This window comes from Phocoena sinus, chromosome 10 (genome assembly GCF_008692025.1).
Source record: "Phocoena sinus isolate mPhoSin1 chromosome 10, mPhoSin1.pri, whole genome shotgun sequence".
In the NCBI taxonomy this organism is placed as follows: domain Eukaryota; kingdom Metazoa; phylum Chordata; class Mammalia; order Artiodactyla; family Phocoenidae; genus Phocoena; species Phocoena sinus.
The window spans coordinates 29,569,380-29,590,637 of NC_045772.1; the positions used below are offsets into that span (position 1 = coordinate 29,569,380).

The 21,258-nt window shown below is 36.8% G+C and overlaps 1 protein-coding gene across 1 annotated transcript in view; it reads left to right on the forward strand.

Annotated features, from left to right (window-relative positions):
• Positions 1-21,258, forward strand: part of EPYC (epiphycan) — a 35,818-nt gene that overhangs the window by 10,060 nt on the left and 4,500 nt on the right. Inside the window, exons 2-5 of the mRNA XM_032646418.1 lie at positions 11,709-11,880; positions 17,143-17,301; positions 18,153-18,355; positions 19,654-19,749. Coding sequence (XP_032502309.1) covers positions 11,709-11,880; positions 17,143-17,301; positions 18,153-18,355; positions 19,654-19,749 — 630 coding nt within the window. The remainder of the gene's footprint in view (positions 1-11,708; positions 11,881-17,142; positions 17,302-18,152; positions 18,356-19,653; positions 19,750-21,258) is intronic.

Genomic DNA, 21,258 nt, shown 5'->3' on the forward strand with positions numbered 1-21,258 from the left:
CTGGCACTCTTAGATGTCCTCTGGAAGTCTGTAGATTTTGACCCCAGAAAACTCTGAAGTGGATCCAAGAACATCAGTGAATTTATCTCAAAGGCCTCTCTGCACCTAAGATTGAAATTTCACTCTCAGTTCTACGCTCTACCTCAAATTATATCAAGCCACATTATCTAATATCAGAGTTTATGAGAGTTTCTGCAATGAAATGAAATGCTAAGTAAATACACTCCAATAAGACAATTCCAGAAACAGAGAGGACACAGATTAGCATATAGCTCTCCTACCTCTATAAAGTTTTTGAGGAAAAATTAAAAACTGCACGTTAATGTCTCTTACATATTAAAGTCTAAACTTGTTTAAATCCAAAGATATTGCTGTACAAAGTCAGAATTACTTGTCTTGTGATCTAAAAGTCCAAAGAATATGCAGTCCCAAACTCCCCTTTCTCAATTTCTTTTGCTTCATCCCAGCTAGATGAATTCTTTTTGCTTGGGTCAAGCTGGCTTCTTTCAGTAACTACAACCTGAGTAGCCTCTACTAGATACAGATGTAGTTCTTCAGAGGCACATAAATTGCTATTTGTTCATTACCAAGTCTCCCATGACTTTGATATTTAAAGAGAATGAAGCATTAATTGCACATACAATATTATCACATTATTGACCTTAACCCCCATCAAATTTTTAAAAACCAGATAATCCTGAGTCCCTAAAATAGTTATTCTAGGCAAGAGTATATTCCCCAAACCAGTACATACTGTCCAGAGACCAAGAGGAGAGTTGATGGTACCCTGAGAAGTTGGAACATGGAAGAAATCTTGGTTTGACCTCATCCAGATGTTGGTCAGCATACGTTCATTGTCTCTAGTCTGCATAGTTAGAGCTCAAGTACAATTGGGAGAAATCTCCCACCAGGAGTTAAATTATGGCACTGTTTTACCATTATTAGAGCAGCTGTTCTCAAAGCGTCAGCATCTCCTGGGAGCTGGTCAGGAAGGCGAATTCTCAGGTCCCATTCCAAACCTAACGAATCAGAAACTCGAGAGGGGGGCCCAGTGATCAATGATTTAACAAACTCTCCATGTCATTCTGATGCACCTACGGTAGGAGCAGCACAACATCCCCAAACACAAGCTCTTTTCTCAGAGTATTATTGGAGATATTCCTGTTTCTTAGCACAGTCTTTATACAGCCTGTTATCTAGCACAGGTGACTGCCGGCAGGCCCAATTACCAGGTCCATCTTAGGCTTCTCTTTTTTTCTGCATACTGCCTTTGAATTCCCATTTTCCTGCTAAGCCCTGGTATTCTGGTACCTGGTGTTGCACTGAGTATGTGTTCTGTCAAGTGACAGATTCTGTTGTAAGCAAGGATTTTCAGCCAGGGGTTTCTCTAGTCTGGAAACTGTGTGCCCCAGGGCAGGGGCTTTTACTCTTGCTTCAGGCTGTGGAATTCAAGAAATCCGCCTCCCAGAGAGTTTCCACTTCTTCCCCATGTTTTTGTTTTGTTTTGTTTTGTTTTTCAGCTGGAGAATCAACCTCAGCAGATTCCTGAACTGAAACTGCTGTTGATGTTTCTGATGCCTGTGGTCCTTGGGAGGCTAGTAAAAAACAATCCTTCTACCATATTCTCATCAAGATCTTACTCAACATTTCAAAGTTCCAGGACTTAATTAGCATTTCTGTCTCCCACATCCTATTCTGCGGAATTAATTTCCCCTCTAGTGTAGTGGTTCTTGACCTCGGCCATATGTTTCAATCATCTCTAGAGTTTTAAAACATTTCAATGCCTAGACCACACCCTAGACTATTAAAATCAGAATCTCTGGGGGTAGGACCCAGGTGGGGTATTTGACGTCCTTCAGCTATTCTTTTAGTGTGTCAGGTACTATTTTTTTAACCAGTTTAATATGCTTTTCAATTTGGTCCCTTTACTTCTCTAGTACTGTGTGCTAAATGAGAGCCTTTTTCTCTTTTCTTTCTGGTCCAGATTTTTGTTTTACTGACATAGTCCTCCAGATTTTGTCTTGTGGCATCTTCCACAAAGACATTAAAAAATCAGTAAATTACAATCTGCCAAAAGTAAACAACATTGTTCAAAAAATCTTTGGAAATCTTCACATTTCTGAGTTGGATAATCCTATCCTGGACATGTTCTCCTACCATACTAATTTCTAACCCCAGATGGGACCTGACCTCTTATTGCCCTACATAGCCTTTTTCTTAAATGCCTAATTTTCATTAGACCCTCCCTAATTCCACAGATTTCTCATTCTAACACTCCTAGGCCAAGTTATGGTAAACCTTGTCTTGAGTTTGCTAGGAACAGAGAGGCTTCCACTGTTAAGGTACACGTACACACACGCACTGAAATAATTCAAGAATTACCACTTGGCAATGTTGTCATCCATCAGGTTGTACAATTATTGGCTTGTGATGTCAGTGTACTCCACATAAGATGCAGATTGGCGGGCCCCAAAGGATAATCACAGTGACAGCATATCAATATCTTTGTTAACATTCAATACGGGCTTTAAAGAGGTAAATGGTATATATGCAAATATATTAAACACTCCATTTCTTAATTCATATAAGGAGAAAAGCAAATAAAATATATCTAAAAGATACTGAGGATTGATCAACTCTTTTTTAAGTGTGTTTTCTCTGGAGTTATGATATCAAAACTCTGATCAAAGACATAAACATGAAAGAAATCAAATACAGAACATTTAAGATAAAAATCCTTCACAATAACTATATTGAATCTATAACATATATAGAATGGAAATTGAAGGGGATCCGTACATTTTTGTACTGAGATTAAAAAGGAAGATCAGGGCTTCCCTGGTGGCGCAGTGGTTGAGAGTCCACCTGCCAATGCAGGGGACACAGGTTCGTGCCCCAGTCTGGGAGGATCCCACATGCCGCGGAGCAGCTGGGCCCGTGAGCCATGGCCGCTGAGCCTGCGCATCTGGAGCCTGTGCTCCACAACGAGAGAGGCCACAACAGTGTCAGGCCCGCGTACCGCAAAAAAAAAAAAAAAAAGGAAGGTCACAGAGTGAAATATTGCCAAAGCCAATTAACTGTTATTCAGCAGCCTTCTCCTATTGGCAGGAGGATATCTATCATGTTAGACTGCAGAAACTTAACGATAGTCAGCAAATCTAAGGATTTCGAACCCTTGAAAGACAGCCCTTCCTTTACATTATGCTATTATAGAGCTGATATACCCATGTTCTGCTCCTACAAACTTCTGATTATAATCAGGCCCCCAAGTGAAGCTACAGAGAACATATTGGTGGCACTAACAGGGTTCAGGTTAGCATCCTGGTTTAGTACAGTCTTTGGAATTTGCTTAAAGTAATTCTTCCCCTGAGAGATAAAGTCAGGTTTCTAAATTTGTAAAATTTTTCAAGCCTTTACCACTGAGACTGTACATGAGTAAAAAAAATAATGTAATAACTATCTATTTTGAAGGCAATTGGCTACTAGCTGCTCCTCCCTGGGACATCCTCCAAAATGCACATTTTCTTATTCAAAATGTCTATAATTACGTCTGATAAATACATCATCATCAATGAATAGCAGTTGTATGCAGAGAAGTTCTACATATTAAAAGGCACAGCTTGTTATAGTTTGTGCCTCAATAAAGTCTGTGTTAGAAGGAACAATTTGCTTTGTGTTAGGATGGGAAAGATTGAAACTTAAAAAAAATACTAAATTACTTCATCATAAAATAAAGAGCTAGCATTTGAAAGGTTCTAAATATCTTGGTTTTCAGTCCAACTTCTTTGTTTTCAATTACTGTGATTGACTGTCTCTCCCTACCCCCATCCTCATGAGATTACTGATTTCAGCCTACACTAAATTGTCCTGGCATCCTTACTTGGGGAACAAGGGCAGTAAGGGGAAAGGGAACATGAACTGACTTTGCTATTAAATAATGTTTCTACAGCCTTTGCCAAAGTTCCCTACCAATATTATTTGGAGATATTCAATTAGAACTAGATGATACATTTTGTGAGAACTAAGATATTGGAAACCTATTAAGTTTCTGGAGTCTAAGGGGATGATGGTGAACAGTCCTGAATAAACTGGGATAAAACTGAAGTAAAAAATCTTTCTGGCAAGTAAAAATGAAATATTGCCATCTTCTGACAACAAGGAAAGGAAATGAGAAAATAAACATGTGAACAAAGAAAAACATGCTGAGGTCCCAGAAGAGACACAGATTAGGGAGGGTATGATTAAACGGAAACTTTAAATCATCAGCTTTTGTTTCTTTTGCATTAAATTTTTCACTTAAACATTGCACTGAATACAAAGAAGCATTACCATTTAGAGTTATTTATGAAGAGTAACCATACGTTAGGATAGATTAAAAGAAAAGGAAGCATTTACATGTTTTTGTCAATACATACATATCTTAGCAAGTCAATATCAAATGTTATGATTATTATATGCTATTTTGATTAAACAAAAAGCCATTGACTAATTTTGATTTTGACTTGCAGATATTTATTCATTATATAGATTTATTAATTTTGACTTAATAAAATACTGAGATTTAAAAATAAATTGAAACAATGGTGAATTCACTAAAATTAAGTGATATAATATTTCAGTAAGTACTATATCAAATAACCAAGATCAAAGAACAGTTGTTTGTAAAAGAGAAATCAGAGAGGATAGAGAGACAAAAAAATGTGCATTTATTTTTTTCTAATGTCAATGATATGTGCTAGATAGCTCAACCCCCAAAATATTAGAAACTGTTCCATCAGTTTAATTAGGAAACACATAAGAAAACAAAAATTGAAAAGGTCTACATTAGGGCAAGTTACATTATCAGCTGTAACAAATAATTCAAAATCCCAATGGCTTAACACAATAAAAATTTATATCTTGCTGACATGACTACCCAATGCAGGTCAATGAGTTTACTGTCTTCCAAGTAGTTATTCAGGGATTCGAACATCTTTCATGCTAGAATGTCACCATCCTCACCTTTGTCACAGTGGATCTTCTGTTGACAGATTAAGGGAAGAGAAAGAATATGAAGAAAGTATGCTTATTCTTCACTGAATTTGACCAGATGCTGCACATGACCTTCTTTGCCTGTCAGTTGGCTAGAACTAGCCAAATGACCCAAGCTAGAGTCAAATAAATTGGAAACTTTATTTTAACTGAATGCCCAGGAGCAAAACGAGATGATTTGGTGAATATATGAAATTGTCTTAGCCATCATGCTTAACCAGACTAGAGTTTCATTCTACATAATACTTATTTCTCACAAAAGTGAGAGAAAATTATAATAAATGCGGCTTGAATTTTACACTCTACCTACATCCCTGTTATGTGATTTCTTTTTATACTTATCAATTTCAGGGAATGACTGGCTGCCAAGTGCTACCACCCGGCAACATGGCCTTGGTAGGGTGTTCAGCCTTCAGGTTCAGCAACTGACTAACATAATCAGTCACCATCAGAGCTGATGGTAGGTTGATAAATGACACCAAGAAAAAAAAATCACGTGAGGCTTAAAATATGTACAAGAAAGTCCATTTATGAATTTATAATGTGAAGTCATTCCCAGCGATGACAATGCTCACTTTTCCTATCCAGAGCTCCTCTTCCTCAGAATGAAGATATTTAAGAAGTTAGATTATTCAGCATGATTTTTTTTTGGCTGAGTACAGAATCAGTAAATGTTAAGGGCGTTGTGCAGTTCTGTGGCAATGATAATCAAGTTCACATCCTGGCCTTACTACACAGAAGCTATGTGACCTCAGGCAGTTTATTTAACCCTCCCTCCTTCCATCCTCAGTTTACAAATCTATTAAATGTGCACAATTATTGGTACAGATTTTTGTGCTGTATATGTGGCTATTTAATTAATATCTATTTCCCCATGAGGGTTAATGTTATATACCTTATTGTCGTTTTTTCATCATTATATTTGGTGGCTTAAAACAACCATTTATTTAGCTCACAATTCTGCAGTTCATCAGTTTGGGCTGTGCTATGCTTCTAGTTTGCACTGGGCTCACTCATATATCCCCAACCAGCTGTTGGGTTGGTTCAGGGATGGATGGACTAGGTTGGCCTCAGCTTACATGGCTTTCCTGTACTCCATATGCTCTGTCATTTTCCAACAGGCTGGAGCCAGCTCATTCATATGATGACTGGGCAGGGTTCCTAGAGATCAAATGAAAACATGCAATATTTCTGGAGAACTACCCTCAAAATGGACACAACAATACATCCTGTTGACTGAAGCAAATCAGAAGGCCAGTCTAAATTCAAAATTCAAGGGATGAGAAATTACCCTCTACTTCTTGATTGCAGGAGTTGAAAAGTCATGTTGCAAAGGATCTTAGAAAAGGAATAATTGCAAGAATCCAAAAAAACCACACAAATCTACCATGAAATCAGTGGTGGATGTGCCAAAAGAAGTACACAAAGCTCTGAGAGCCACTCATCAAACATGTTTGTCTAAGTCACAAAGATCATGAGATGTTTCCTTGAGGAAGTAAGACCTGAACTAGATATGAGGGGCAAATAAGCGATTACAAGGCAACTGTGGGAGGTGGTGGATATTATCTAATATCTTGATTGTGATGATGGCATCACAGATGTTTGCATATATCCAAACTCATCACACTGTACACATTAAATATGTGAAGTTCTTTGTATAGCAGTTATACTTTCAATAAAGCTGTTAAAAATAAAGTAAGGGGAAAAAAGCTGGGGAGTGGAGGGAGTTCCAAGCAGATGACCAGTGCATTCAAATGTCCTATAGAAGAAGGAACATGGAGAGTATAAGAAACAAAAGATGGCCAGTGTAGCAAAAGAAAACAATTGGCAGGAGTTGAAGGCAGAGGACACTTGAAGGGCAAACCATGCAGGACTCTGTGAATCAGAGTTTTAAATTTATTTTAATAATAATAGCAAACCTTTCCATGGCACTTACTATGTGTCTGACATTATTCTAAGTGTTTTATGTGTATTAACGTTTTCATCCTAACACCGCTGTAATATTTATATCAGGATTTTACAAATAAAGAATCTGAAGTTCAGGGAGGTAAAGTAACTGCCTAAACAGTGAGGCTAGATTCAAACTCATCTAGTCTGGATCCTTCCTCATAATCAATATGTTGCAGTGCTTCTTCAAGGCCATTGTTCTGTTGGTTATCAAGAGCAATAAAAAGCCACTGAAGGCTTTCAAACAGGGGTGGACATGATCAATTTTGTATTTTTAAGAGTTGATTCTCACTGAAAGTTGAATATATAGGAGAGGAGATCCCAACTTCCTGTAAGTAGACTATGACTGTATTTCAGGCAAGAGAACAAAGTAACTTAGATTATGGTGAAGATAATAGGGAGAAAAAAACAATGGTATTTATAGATGTTTAGAAAATATTAATGATGGGTAAAATGGACAGTTACTTAAGTGTAATGTTTGGCACAGACATTCAGTCTGGTTGATTAGACAATTATAAAGACTGGTGAACCTTCCATCATTTACAAATTCACTTATTCATTTAGTGATCCTTTCACTCATTCATAAAGATAGGAATCAAATCTGAGTAACAAATTCTTTCATAGCATTCTTTCCATCACACATGTATTACATTTTCATTGAGTTCCTCATTGGAAACAGTGCAGATTAAATGCAGAGATGAAAAAATATTAAAATATCAAAAAACAAAATACATTCGTTTTTATTAATTCAAACACAATGCTTAACAGCAGCAAATGGTTTGTGACTGCTCTGAACACGTGTGAGCCGCATCTCAACAAGAGGTCTCTACGGAAGGAATCAGTGGTGAATGAGCCAGTTAGGAAGAAGTGTGACTGCTGTTTCTGAACATACTAATTTTTCATATTTTTACTCTGAAATTAAGATAAATAAGAGGCTTAACGGTAGTAATATGGTTAATATGGCTGTATGGATCATTTATATGTGCTTTTTGCTAAGGGACAAATGGAGATATGATTGAAATTTGTTTTTTTTTTTAAGTTAATTTTTATTGGAGCATAGTTGATTTACAATGTTGTGTTAGTTTCAGGTGTCCAGCAAAGTGAATCAGTTATACATATACATATATCTACTCTTTTTTAGATTCTTTTCCCATATAGGTCATTACAGAGTATTGAGTAGAGTTCCCTGTGCTATATAGTAGGTCCTTATTAGTTATCTATTATATATAGTGTGTATATGTCAATCCCAATCTCCCAATTTATCCACCCACCCCCCCCCCTTTATGTTATTGTCACTTAAAATGTTGCTGAGTACTTTTATAGGAAGATTCTTCTATGGGCAACTTTGCTGACTATTGGAGAATAAAAGTCTCAAATCTTTTGCAGTATTATTAATAACAATATAAATATTGCTGGTAAAAGTCTGAGTACACATCATCTGGTACAAAAAACTGTAACTGACTTTCTATTGAGATTCCTTATTTCTCCAGGAGCAGAAACTTCATGTAAGACACCTCGGGATCATTTCAGCCCTGATTTTCCTGAGATTGCACTGAGGTGCTGGGTTGCTTCTGTGGAGTCAAGTCTGTGCTGGGTGTGGAGGCTGAGGCAGGGTGGAGGACTCCTCTTGGCACTATGATCTCTCCAGCCTGACGTCTGCTGAGACGTCACTCTACCCAGGTCACTGTCTATGCGCTATGCATTTGTCATCCCTGGTAGAGATATACCTCTCTCGTGGACACGGAAAGTGCTTCTAAACACAGTCCGCATGACATCAGTCATCTAAAGGACAGTAAACAAGAGAATAGAAAGAGATGACAACTCAAAGATTACCCTGCTGGTACTGGGTCAAGAAGATAAGCAAGTACAGTGATAGCTAAGCTCAAGGTCACATGTGGGAGTGACTCTGTATTGTGTTTTTAAACTTTAGGGAAATATAATGATTAGATCAAAAAGTCAATTCAGTAGGGAGCAAGTCAGTAAAATAAGGCGGCAAAACGAAAAAGAGTGGAGAAAAACTCCAAAAGAATGAATACTTATATCAGAGGCTCAGATATGTTTGCATTTGAGTGTTACCAATTGTAGCCTGAGAAAGGGGGGCAGGGATATTTTCTGGCCATTTGTGTTTATTCCCAAATTTAGGTTTCTGCAGCATAAGCATAAAAGTCTGCCACACAGAGAGCCAGGTGGTCACGTTTCCCTGGCCGCATTTCTCTGCGTGCATTGCCTCACAGCTTCACATCATGGTATGGAAATTGTTAAAGAGGAAAAGACGACAGAAGCCTAAATCACTTCTATTCAATGTGAGAATAAATGGTGTCTGCAATACAAAAGGCTCTCCAGACACAGTACTTTGAGGTTACAGTTCTGTAATTTTGCTGAACTGAAAAAAAATCCCTTTCCTTTGGTCTTAAAATTTATTCAACATTCACATTTTATTAGCAAGTAAGCATGAACAAAACAGCTTTTGATAAACACAAAAGTTATTTTGCCTCATTATACTGAATGACAAGTGAGACCTTACAGCTTCACGTCAAATCAGTGAAAAATAATTATCTGTAAAAAGTATGTGCAAACATTTTTCTACAAAGCTAAAGATTCAAGGCAACGTGTCTGGAATGTGTTTCTCCCTTTAGGCTGCCTCCATTCCGTGAAAGATCTGTCTCAATTTCCGCTCTTCCCAGAGCCTCCTTTTGGTCTCTGCAAATCCATTCCTTCTGAATCTGCCTCCTTCCGACCCTGCAGATGGAAACCGTATGTTTCTCTGTTTAGGGAAGTGTGCCTAATCTTCTCAAGCAGAGATTTCTGGACACGTTTTATAATATCTTCATGTATGGCTTCCTAATACACCAAATACACTGTAATTTGCTTTTGGTTTGCTTTCAACGCATTAATACATTCGTTGATTTTTTCTCAGCAAAATCTCTAAAATTAAGCATAGAGCTGTGAATTAGATTTATTTTGGACAAGCAAAATTTTTTTATTATTTTCAGTAAGTACGTGTCGATCACCTACTATGCTACAGCCTTGAGGTACAAAGATAAAAGACATAACTCAAAGCGTACCATCAAGTAGGCTTGGGTTGGCAGAAACCTAATGGAATCAATCCCATACAATGTAGGAAGGGCTGAAATGGAGAAACTACAGAAGCATAGAAGGAGAGACACATCCAGAAAAGTAAACTGACAAAAAAAGTTTAGCGTTCCTTAAAAGGATAATTTTCATTTGTGATGGAATGTATTCAAGTGTATAAAAGTGACATTAAATCATAAGTCTATCTTAAAATTTTATGGTTAACGGAAACATCTATCTAAAATATTCAGAAAATATCTAGCCTAATTATGTACTTATTTTACACATGAAAGTAATAGCTTGCATATCATTTTGACATTAAATACTTTAGAAAGCAATTTGTGTGTGTGTTTTGCTTTGCTTTTTTTTTTTTTTTTTCTTTTTTGCGGTACGCGGGCCTCTCCTGTTGCGGAGCACAGGCTCCGGACGTGCAGGCTCAGCGGCCATGGCTCACGGGCCCAGCCGCTCTGCGGCATGTGGGATCTTCCCAGACCGGGGCACAAACCCGTGTCTCCTGCATCGGCAGGCAGACTCTCAACCACTGCGCCACTAGGGAAGCCCTGTTTTGCTTTTTTAATGAAACCAAATAAAGGATGGAAAGAATCAGGAGGCCATATCAAGGTGATAAAGCGAGAATTTGGAATTTTTGGGATGCCATGAAAGAACTAGGCCTCAAAGGGTGGTTCCTACATGTTGATAACTAATTGTCTTGAACAGATTTCCTGCCCAAAGTTACAAGGTCGGCAGGAATGTAGGGTAGGGAGGTAGGGATTTACTAAGGGATACAAAGGAACAGACTGAGATAAGGGAAGAAAGTTGAGAGTAACGGGTTGTTTTAAATGCAAACAGTGTTCTTAGAAGCAACAACTCACTACATAAAATATGCAAGTAAGAAGAGAAAAGCAAGTGTAATCTAAAATAGAAGCCATGAAAAAAACCTTTGAGAAGCTTTTCAAATTTTACAAAAGTGCCTCCTATTGTCAAAGCTCTCAAAAAGGTCAATTTTAATACCCAAATATTATTGGTAATATTTGTTATTCAAATAATAATGAAAATATATGAGAAATAGCATTCCATAATCAAATCATGTAGTTTTCTTGTCTCCATATATTTTATTTTAGTACAAAGGATACTTTTCACTAAAAATGCAATTGAAGGAAGTGTAAGTCATTGTAAAGGAACAGAATATTTCAATCTAGAAAACCAAGGATTAAAAGGACTTGAAAATACACATCAATTTCTTATTGGTTATTGTCTACAAGAGGAGTAGAACTGGGGCTGCAGGATGAAGGGGACTTTGGATTTTACTCTGCACACTTGTGGATTCATTTGAATCTTTCACAACAATAATATATTCTTGTAATGGTAGGTATTTAGAAAACAATAAACGAGGTTATTTTTAATGTTGTAAAAAGCAGTAAGACCAAAATTAAAAAGGCATTGGAAACTATTACTAAGATTTGAGAAACAAAATTAATTAAAAACAATAACAGTAACTGGAACCGCATGTACCTTCCCAGGCAAGCAGGCGTCCCACCTTGTTCAACTTCAGAACACCAGCGACCTCTTGCGGCAAAGATGGATACATTTTAAATTTGTGTAACTGCCACAGAGGGTGATTGAGAAGGTTGCCTGATGAAATTCTGCTTCTTTTTCAGATTGAAATAGCGACAGCGATACCTTCGGGGAACAGAGAGCTCCTCACCCCGCCACCACAGCCAAAGGATGCTGAAGAGGAAGAGGAAGAGGAGTCCACCCCCAGACTGATTGACGGCTCTTCTCCACAGGAGCCTGAATTCCCTGGGGTTCTGGGCCCACACACCAATGAAGGTCAGGTCCATCAAAGCTGGATTGTAATGAAGTCCACTTGTTCATTCCTCAAAACTGCCAAGCTCCAACTCTGCAGGGAGCCCCCATGACCCAAGGAGTAAACTTTGTTATAGGCTAGGTTTGAAGCAGGAGATATACATGTATTTGGTATTAAAATATAAAGCTGTTTTAATAATTCCGCTTTGGCATGATGGAAATGATCAAATAACAAAAGATTTGGGGTCAAAATATTTGTCTGGCATCATTACTCAGAAAGCTTTGTGGTGGAATGCATTTCTAGAACAAACGATACACTATCAGCAAGATCAGAGTCTGTGTCTGAGAGATCAGACCCCAGCAGTTCAAGGAGATCAAGTGATGATGGATGATGATGATGATGATGATGATGGTGATGATGGTAATATTATTTTACATTGATTGAGCACATGCTTTCTGTGGGCCACAATGCTCAGCACTTCACATTATCTCGTTTGACTATTGCAACCTCCTTGTGAAGGTATTAGCATTAATTTTGTTCATTATTACCAAGGAAACTAGCTCAGAAAGCGTAGGAACTTTCCAGAGATCACATATTAGGTTCACACACTGGGTTTGAAGCAAGCCTGTTCTGATTCTTGTCTGCGTACTTATTGGAAAACAGGCTTCTTTTCACTCAGTCCTGGGAAGCAGCAGGAAAAGGAAAAGAGAAGAAAGTATTTCATAACATCGGACTCCATCTAGTAGGGCCTGAAGTTGATGTAAACCATGGCCTTTTATTTAGGTCATGAGAAGGAATTCCTGGTGCTGAGCCTGATTCTATGATTTGTTGGTATTTCATGTTAGAATTTGTCAGTGTCAACCTTGGGGGCTGTTCAAGTGGACTCACACCAGAACACTATTACACACATGGAGAATGGTGTTGTGAGGGGGTACAGAGTTCCCATTGCAAAGGTTTGGTTAGTATCAAGAGTCTCTGTACTAGAAATTCTGGAGATACAAGACTTGTCTTAAAATGACTACTGTTTTCACAGATATTTCTGTCTAGTACAGAGAGACAGACATGTAAACCAACTTAGAGACAGTGATATGTTATAGGTAATATAAGAAAAGTTTGTACAGAACACACTGAGAGAACAGGAGAGGAGAGAGCATTCAAATCCCAGCTTTGAGACTTTGCTAGATATACAGTCTTGAGCAAAGCAGTCAATATTTTTATGCCTTTGTTTCCTCATCTAAAAAATGGGATAATAAATAATAGATCTTACCTCATAGAGTTGTTATAAGGATTAACTGAATGAAGTTAGTGCCTGGCCCACAGTAAACATCATAAATGTTAGTTATTCTCAATGGTCTATTCTTGATAGAAGAGTATATCTTTTGTTTTTGTTTTTGTTTTTGTTTTGCGGTACGTGGGCCTCTCACTGTTGTGGCCTCTCCCATTGCGGAGCACAGGCTCCAGACGCACAGGCTCAGCGGCCATGGCTCACGGGCCCAGCCGCTCCGCAGCATGTGGGATCTTCCCGGACCGGGGCACGAACTCATGTCCCCTGCATCGGCAGGTGGACTCTCAACCACTGCGCCACCAGGGAAGCCCAAAGAGTATATCTTTTTTGTTTACTCTCAACAAACTTTTCAGTGTGCAATACAGCATTGTTAACTATAGGAACTGTGTTATAAGCAAATGTCTAGAACTTAATTCATCTTACATAACTGAAACTTTATACCTGTTGAACAGCTCTTTCCCCCTCCTTCCAGTCCCTGGTAACCACCAATCTACCCTCTGCTTCTGTGAGTTTTTAACTCTTCACCAGTAAGTAGTGTAAAAATGTTGTCTTTTGTGAAATGCTACCTATACGCCAGCCACTAAAGTGTTTTATGTATATTAGCTCTTTGAAGAGATACAACAATACTAAGTACTAGTTACTGTTATCTTTGCTTTATAAACAGGAAAATTAAAATTCCAAAATACTATAAAAGTTGTCCAAGGTCATGGAAGTGGTACGTAGCGGCGCTGGCATGAAAACAGAAGCCACTAAGTCCTTTCTTTAATGAAGACACCATATTCTTTCCACATAGTCAACTTTCTATGAAGTAGCAGAACATGCTACAGACAGAACCAGGGAGATACACACACAGTGAGAAGGAAATGTACATATCCAGCAGAAAGTCCTCAAAATAGGGAAATTAAATATCTCTAGAACATTACTTACTTTTAAGTAATTTCAAATCTTTCAAAAGTTGACTGATCTGGCATCATTACCTAATAAGCCAGGAACAATAGAAGAGCAGAATGTCCAATCTTTTTAAAAGCTTTAGTAAAACTTATGGCTCAATAATGTCAGTTTTGAAAGAATAAAAGAAAAAGTATGACTTAAAAAAACTTTTTGTCTCTAAAGGAGTCTGAGAATAAATAATGAAGTTAAAATTTTAATTCACATTTTACTTTCCAAAGAGGAAGCATCTCTCGAAATTCTAAACTTTAAAATTAAATTTAAATCTTATAAATTTATCAAAGGCAAATAGTTTGGAAATATTTAAAACATTAAAAATCAAAATATTATTTGTTACTATGAATATCAATTTCTAGAAATAGTATTCTGAAGCCACATAAAGTAGGCTTGAGTTATGAGTGGAAAAAACTAGAATTAAATAATAACTGGTGTGACTATATATAATTACCCTAAGTGATTATTGAACTAGCATGACCATGAATATATAGAACAAAATGCTTTACTTTCTAAAAACTGTGATAAGTAGCAAATATTCATTTACAGTGATTAGAAAAATTAGCAAGTATTAAATAATGCATAGCTCTCCCTTAAAATTTTTTCCTAGATTTACATTCCTAAAATAGTTTTCACTCCTGAAGTTGTTATTATAAGTGATTTTTCTATTTAACAACAGTAATAAGACCTTAGTAGGTGCATTACCAGTTCTTGATCTCAAACCACGAATAGCTCCTTCAACGAAGGCAACCAATTGTCCCGATTTGCCTGGGAGTGAAGGGATCCCAAGACCAGAGGCTTCCAGTGCTAAAACTAGCAAAGTCTCAGCTAAATGGGGATGAATTGACACTGAGCAATCCCAAGAAGGTCTTCCATCACTTTCTTCTTCTATCTCTCATGGCTAGTTCACTTTCCCCATCCATCTCATGTCTCACAGCTTTTTTCTCCTCCTCCCTAAACCCCTCAAACTCATCAGAGAGCTTAGCCTCCTCCTTCACAAAGAAAATGCAGTCTTCTGGTCAGCAGTTCTTTGGTCTTTCTGTTTGCAGACATATAATTTACCTACATCTACATCCATGCATCTACTCCTATTACAACAGAGGAACTGTCTGTCCTCCCACATGTGGGATGTAAATTCTTCTGATTGTGTTTTTTTTCCCCTACTACACCTATGATTTATTATCAGAATTTTGCATTCTTTTTCCAGTAACAGTGGTAGAATTACATTAATTCATAATTTTTCCAGGGTATGACTAGTGACCAGAAGCAACTAGGAAAACTGACAAATTATAGAACAAACTTTCTCTCAATGAACTAAATGATACATACAGGGATTGAGCTAGGAACCTTGGTTTCACAGATGCGTCCTTCACAACACAGATTTTAAATTAAACTGAAATCTTCATTCTTCCCATTGTGTTTTGAGTCCCATTTCCTGCTGCCCTCTCAGTATCCGTTTTATATTCAGTCTCTCTTCCTCTGGATTCTTTTCTTCAAATCTCTCCCACGTTAGTCCATTTCCTCATCATACACACCACAAATACATCTTCTTATAGTTATCACCATCTTTCTTTCCTTTTTCTTTACAGTCAAACATCTCAGTAGCATGGTTTGTACGTGCTGTAACTATTTCCTCACCTCTAACTTCCTCCTTCAGTGGCTGTAATCCAGCTTCCAACCTCATCACTCCACAGTGTTTACTGAAGTTTCCTATAATCCCCACAGTAACTAATCCAAGAGACATTTTTCAGTCCTTAACTGACATCTCAGGAGGCTTAGATTATTTTCTATTCCCTATTCCTTCAAACTAACTCTCCACTTGGCCTCCGTAACATCATCCATCCTATTGTCCTTCTTTTCTTCCGGCCATTTCTTCTCTATCTCCCTTGAAGCTCACTGTCCTCTACATGACCAATAAACAGAGTGCGAAGGACGGGTAGGAGTGTGTATGTACGGGGGTGATAGAAAAAAATAGATTAATAAATGGAGATATAATCCAGCCTGACAACTCTTTTGGATCTGTTGTCTTTTCTATCACCATTACCCTAGCCAAGCAACCATCATCTTTTATCTAGATAACTCATCTCCTCTCTGCCTACTGGCCCTCCCTCAGTCTTCCAGCTTACCTTCAATCAGCGTGACATCTTAACATGCAAATCTGATCATGTAATACCCCTGCCCATCCTTAAGATACAGAACAAAACCTATAACACAGCCTGTAAGGCCCATGTGTGTTATGTCTTAAACACTGCAATGCTCGCTGTACTGGAGCTACAGGGACCATCTTTTGGTTCCTCCAAAGTGAAGGGACTTAGCACCTGCTGCTTCCTCTGCCTGCATGCGCTTCCCTGTCACCTGCATAATCAAGTCTTGTTCTTCCTGCAGATTTCAACTCAATTATCACCTCCTCAGAAAACGATGACTCTCAGACTGAATCAAATTCCTGTAGTTTATGCTCCTATGATATTTCTTGACATTTACCACAGTCGTCATTTTATTTATTTGTGATTAACATTCATCTTACATAGCAGATTATAAAACAGAACTGTCTCTTTGGCTCACCACTGTTTCATCAGCTAGCACAGTGCCCAGTGCCATTTACAAAGAAAAGATTTAATAAATGCACAGTGAGTGAATTAATATTAATGATTATTGCCCTATCTTTTTCTTGATTTTGTTTCAGTGGGTTATTTAAATATTGAATGAAAGACCTAATAAAAATATTATATGTGATGTTTTAAATTTATAAAAACCACAATCTTAATATTTACATTTGAAAATAGAATTTCCAGTAAATATAAGAGCAACAACCATGCAATATTCACTCAGTAATTTAAAATAAAATTTTAAAGCATTACAAAGAATATACTAATTATTGGGGTAGCCTTAGTTGGTATATTTGACTTTAATATTCCATTTAAAGAAAACTATATGAGAAAATATTAAATATGCCAGAATAGTCTGAGACGCGAATCTTGTTTAATAAATATTCGTAATCACATAATTTGTTAGAAGTTGCTTTTGTTGCTTACATATATTGTTTGCCTCTTTCTTTTAGACTTTCCAACCTGCCTTCTGTGTACTTGTATAAGTACCACTGTATACTGTGATGACCATGAACTTGATGCTATTCCTCCGCTGCCCAAGAACACTGCTTATTTCTATTCCCGCTTTAACAGAATTAAAAAGATCAACAGAAATGATTTTGCAAGCCTAAGTAAGGATGATGGCACTAATACCCTGCTCTTTACAGACTTTTCCTAAAATGTTTGCACTGTGAAATGCTGGTACTGAAAGTGAAACTTGAATATCAAAATATGACTCAAATCAATTATTTTTACTTTTGAAGGTTTGTTTTATGATAAGAAAAAATGGTTGTTATGAAAACTATAAAGGTGTTTATGAAACTATATAGTTGTTGATATTCTCAAACTATTTTCAACTAAAGAAAAATCACAAATAATTCTATTTTATAGGTTAAAGTTCATTATCATGTTGTAACAATAAGAGTAGAAAGTCATGGTCATATATTTACTAGGATCTGGCTTGTCTGAATAGACTTCCAGTAAAGCACAATTGCTTTATGACTGATGAATGCAAACCTAAATTCTGACTTTATAATTGTTGTCAACTTTGAAGAATTTTGGTACTTGTCTTCATTAAGTGTTTTAATCATTCGAAAGTTTCTTTTTAATGCTTCTGTATTTTAATGCTAATGCATCTATTACTATTAGAAAATACAATAATCTGCCTTCAATGAGAAAAATGTTTTAAATAGAAAATCCAGACAAAGTTTATGAAGAATATAGGGAAAAGACCAGTTAAATATAATGAGTCAATTTCTTTGCTAAAGTTACACTTTCTTATAAGAGCATAAATATGAATAGTATTTGGGGGAAACAACTGAATTTTTATGAAGTTGCTAGAAATAATTGTTTCATTAGTTGTCCATTGTTAATTAAATTCATATTTATATTTGCTTGTATATGGGGAAGTTTATATTCCTATTTTTATGTGAGCAAAACATATTCAAGAATATTTAACTACTTCCCTCTTTTTTTTTTCCAGATGATCTAAGGAAGATTGATCTGACCTCAAATTTAATATCTGAGATTGATGAAGATGCATTCAGAAAGCTACCTCGACTCCGAGAGCTTGTCCTGCGTGACAACAAGATAAGGCAGCTCCCAGAATTGCCAACCACTTTAACATTTATTGATATTAGCAACAATAGACTTGGAAGGAAAGGAATAAAGCAAGAAGCATTTAAAGTGAGTTTTGAGTTTGAATATGAAAGACTTGCATCTTCCCATTCCCTTTGCTATCAATGACTAGCCTTTTTATTTCCACAAAGGGATTCAATTTGATGAGATTTTAACTCCTAAAATAAACTTTACAGCACTATGTATCATGCTTTGGGGAAATACTGTGTTCTGGTACATTCTGAGGCAGCTCAAACACCAAAGAACAGAAAGCAGAGCTGGAGTAAGAAGTGCGTGGCTATCTGGAGCACCACTCTATAAATTGCACCTGGAAATGCTGTAAGCTGGATGAATTGTATTTACTAAAAATGCCACTTAACAAGAGTATCTTATGTGGTTGGAAGGACAACTACTTGTACAGAGTGTGGGTGGTGCCTTTGAGGGTAGAAACCTAAATTATTTTGTAAGGAGAATGGATTCAGTTAATCTTATGCAGTTTGTTTTTTAAGTGAAGGAAACAAGTTTGGGGTTAGAGTGACTTGCTTGGAATAACAGCATAGAATCTGAGAATAGTAACCAGATTGGCTTTCTTACCCATTCTTACTCCATTCAATCTGCTCCTCTAAATATATGTTGAACAAACAAATTTAAACTACTGTTTGAAGGGACATCACATTACTTCCATGGAGGCTACAGGGGGTTACATGGACCCGTTAGCACTGAGCAATGATGGAAACCCTGTCTCTCCACTAGCTCTCCTGTGACACCACCCTGGTGGGCAAGGAAGTTAGGGCACCTCATTAGAGCCTGGCAAAGGTCAAAATCTAGTCTCTCCACTCAGATTTTGTTGGCATGGGTGGTAGTGAGTCACAGTTTGTCCTGTGATGTTTGGCTAGAGTAGACCTGTTATTGTCTAAACTTATTCTGTCTTGCTAGGCTGCCCTTTACCTGGTACTTGGGCTGGAGCGAGCAAGATTTTGTGGGGGAGAACTTTTCATTTCTCCATTCCTGTAACATGAAGGAAATTCTTGCTATGTCTCACCAAAATCCTCAAAATCCTATTGCAGAGTGTCTTATGTGGGAAGTCGCTGCCTTGCTTAGAGAAAGTTAGAGTGGGCAAAGAAAGCTTCTGCCTAGAGATTGAGAAACATGTTTCATTTGCATAGAGAGATATTTGCTTGCTATCAATTCTTCCAAAACTCATTTGAACTGTCCAGTAACATAGAAAACTAATTTGCCTCAATTTTACAAAACAAGACCTGAACAGGCATGTATTATTTCACAAATAGTTTCACAGACAGGGAATTAAAAATACAACTGTAGCACCACTAATTTTTATTAAGACCCTACATTTGGAATGTTTACAGGATATGTATGATCTCCATCATCTCTACCTCTCCGATAACAACTTGGAACACATCCCTCTGCCACTCCCAGAAAATCTACGGGCCCTTCACCTCCAGGTAGGCTTCTACTAGTAAGTTATCCCCAACACCTCCATGGAAAACAGAAGCAAACAGGTGAAGGTGGGATGCAAAAGCTATTTATAATGGCATGTTGATACACTGTGACAATTTTTCTTTTTTTTCTCCTGTCTTTAATTCATTCTCTCAATCTGAGTACAAGGTAATTGTACATTCATGACTCTTATCTCTACTGATTTATTTCTGATAAGTTTAGTCTTTATTTTCATTCTTTGCCAAGTCATAATGCATCTTTTTGACATACAAAGCTTCTTTTAAAAAAATGAGAGCTTCATCTGCTGAAGAAATGTGTAAAGATTAGAAATGGAAGAGAAAAAGAGGGAAAGAAAAATCTGATTTGATTTCTAGCTTTCAGGGGGGGAAAAAATGTCAGTTTTAGCTCTTGATTTTAGGTTCCATGTACTGAGGAAAATTCATTCCTATCTGCTGAGAGATGACAGACTTCCATCTCTCTGGATTAAGAAAATGCAGTTTTTTCTAAACAAACATATTTGAAAGCTTGCATTATTTTAAATCCCTTTAAGCTACATTTTATCTCTGAAATAATGAGTGAAAACACATTTTCAAAATGTTATGATCTAATATTTTCTAAATATATTAAAAATACGATCAATTAAAACAAATGTTTTTGGTTGTTGAAACAAAGAAAGATAAATTATTTATTTCAGATATGAGTAACTTTTGTTCTACAGCTGTAATCAATGTAATAATTTCATCTGTGGAATAAATCTGTAGGGAACACAACCATTATGTGCTCAAAGATACGATATCATGGTGTAATATTACAATCATTTAGCAAAAAATAAAGTATAGACCATCACAAGAAGTGATTTTGCTATGTGAGAGCAAGTCTGATTCTTTTTTCTCTGTGGACCCTGTAATTATTTACCTCTGTGAATTTTCTTTTATTCCTATTTATATCTTTCCATACTTCTTTTTGGTGTCTTTTTGTGAATATCTGTCTATGAGTCTTGTCTGAGTCTGTCACTTTTGAGAGTTTTTCTGGCTGTGTTAACTTCCTTAATGTGTATTCCCTTTCTGGTGCTCGTCCTGTTTCTCTATGGCTCTCTGTTGGTCTCTCTTTTTCTGGGGGTGAATTTCTATAAATATGAGGATTTCTTGTCTTGTTTAGGATTGGAAGAGGATTTTCAAGGGCATCCTCAGGGAAATTTTGGAATTTTTTTCCAATTCTGAATTAAATTTTATTATTACTGTCTTTGATGATATTGACTTCTACAGAGTAACCAGGTCTCTGATGTTATATTTAAACTGAATGCGCTTGTATATACAATATAAGATTTTTTTGAAGTAATTGGCTTTACAGTCCCTATTCTAAGGTTTAAAAAGTCATTATGTGAACCTTTTAAAATATTTCTCTTTCACAATCACCTCACCAATATCCAGTATAAAGCTGTTTTTAATTTAAATTATCTTCATTTTATATTCATTTTAATGCTCATATAAAAATCTCCTTTTTTGATTCATTTG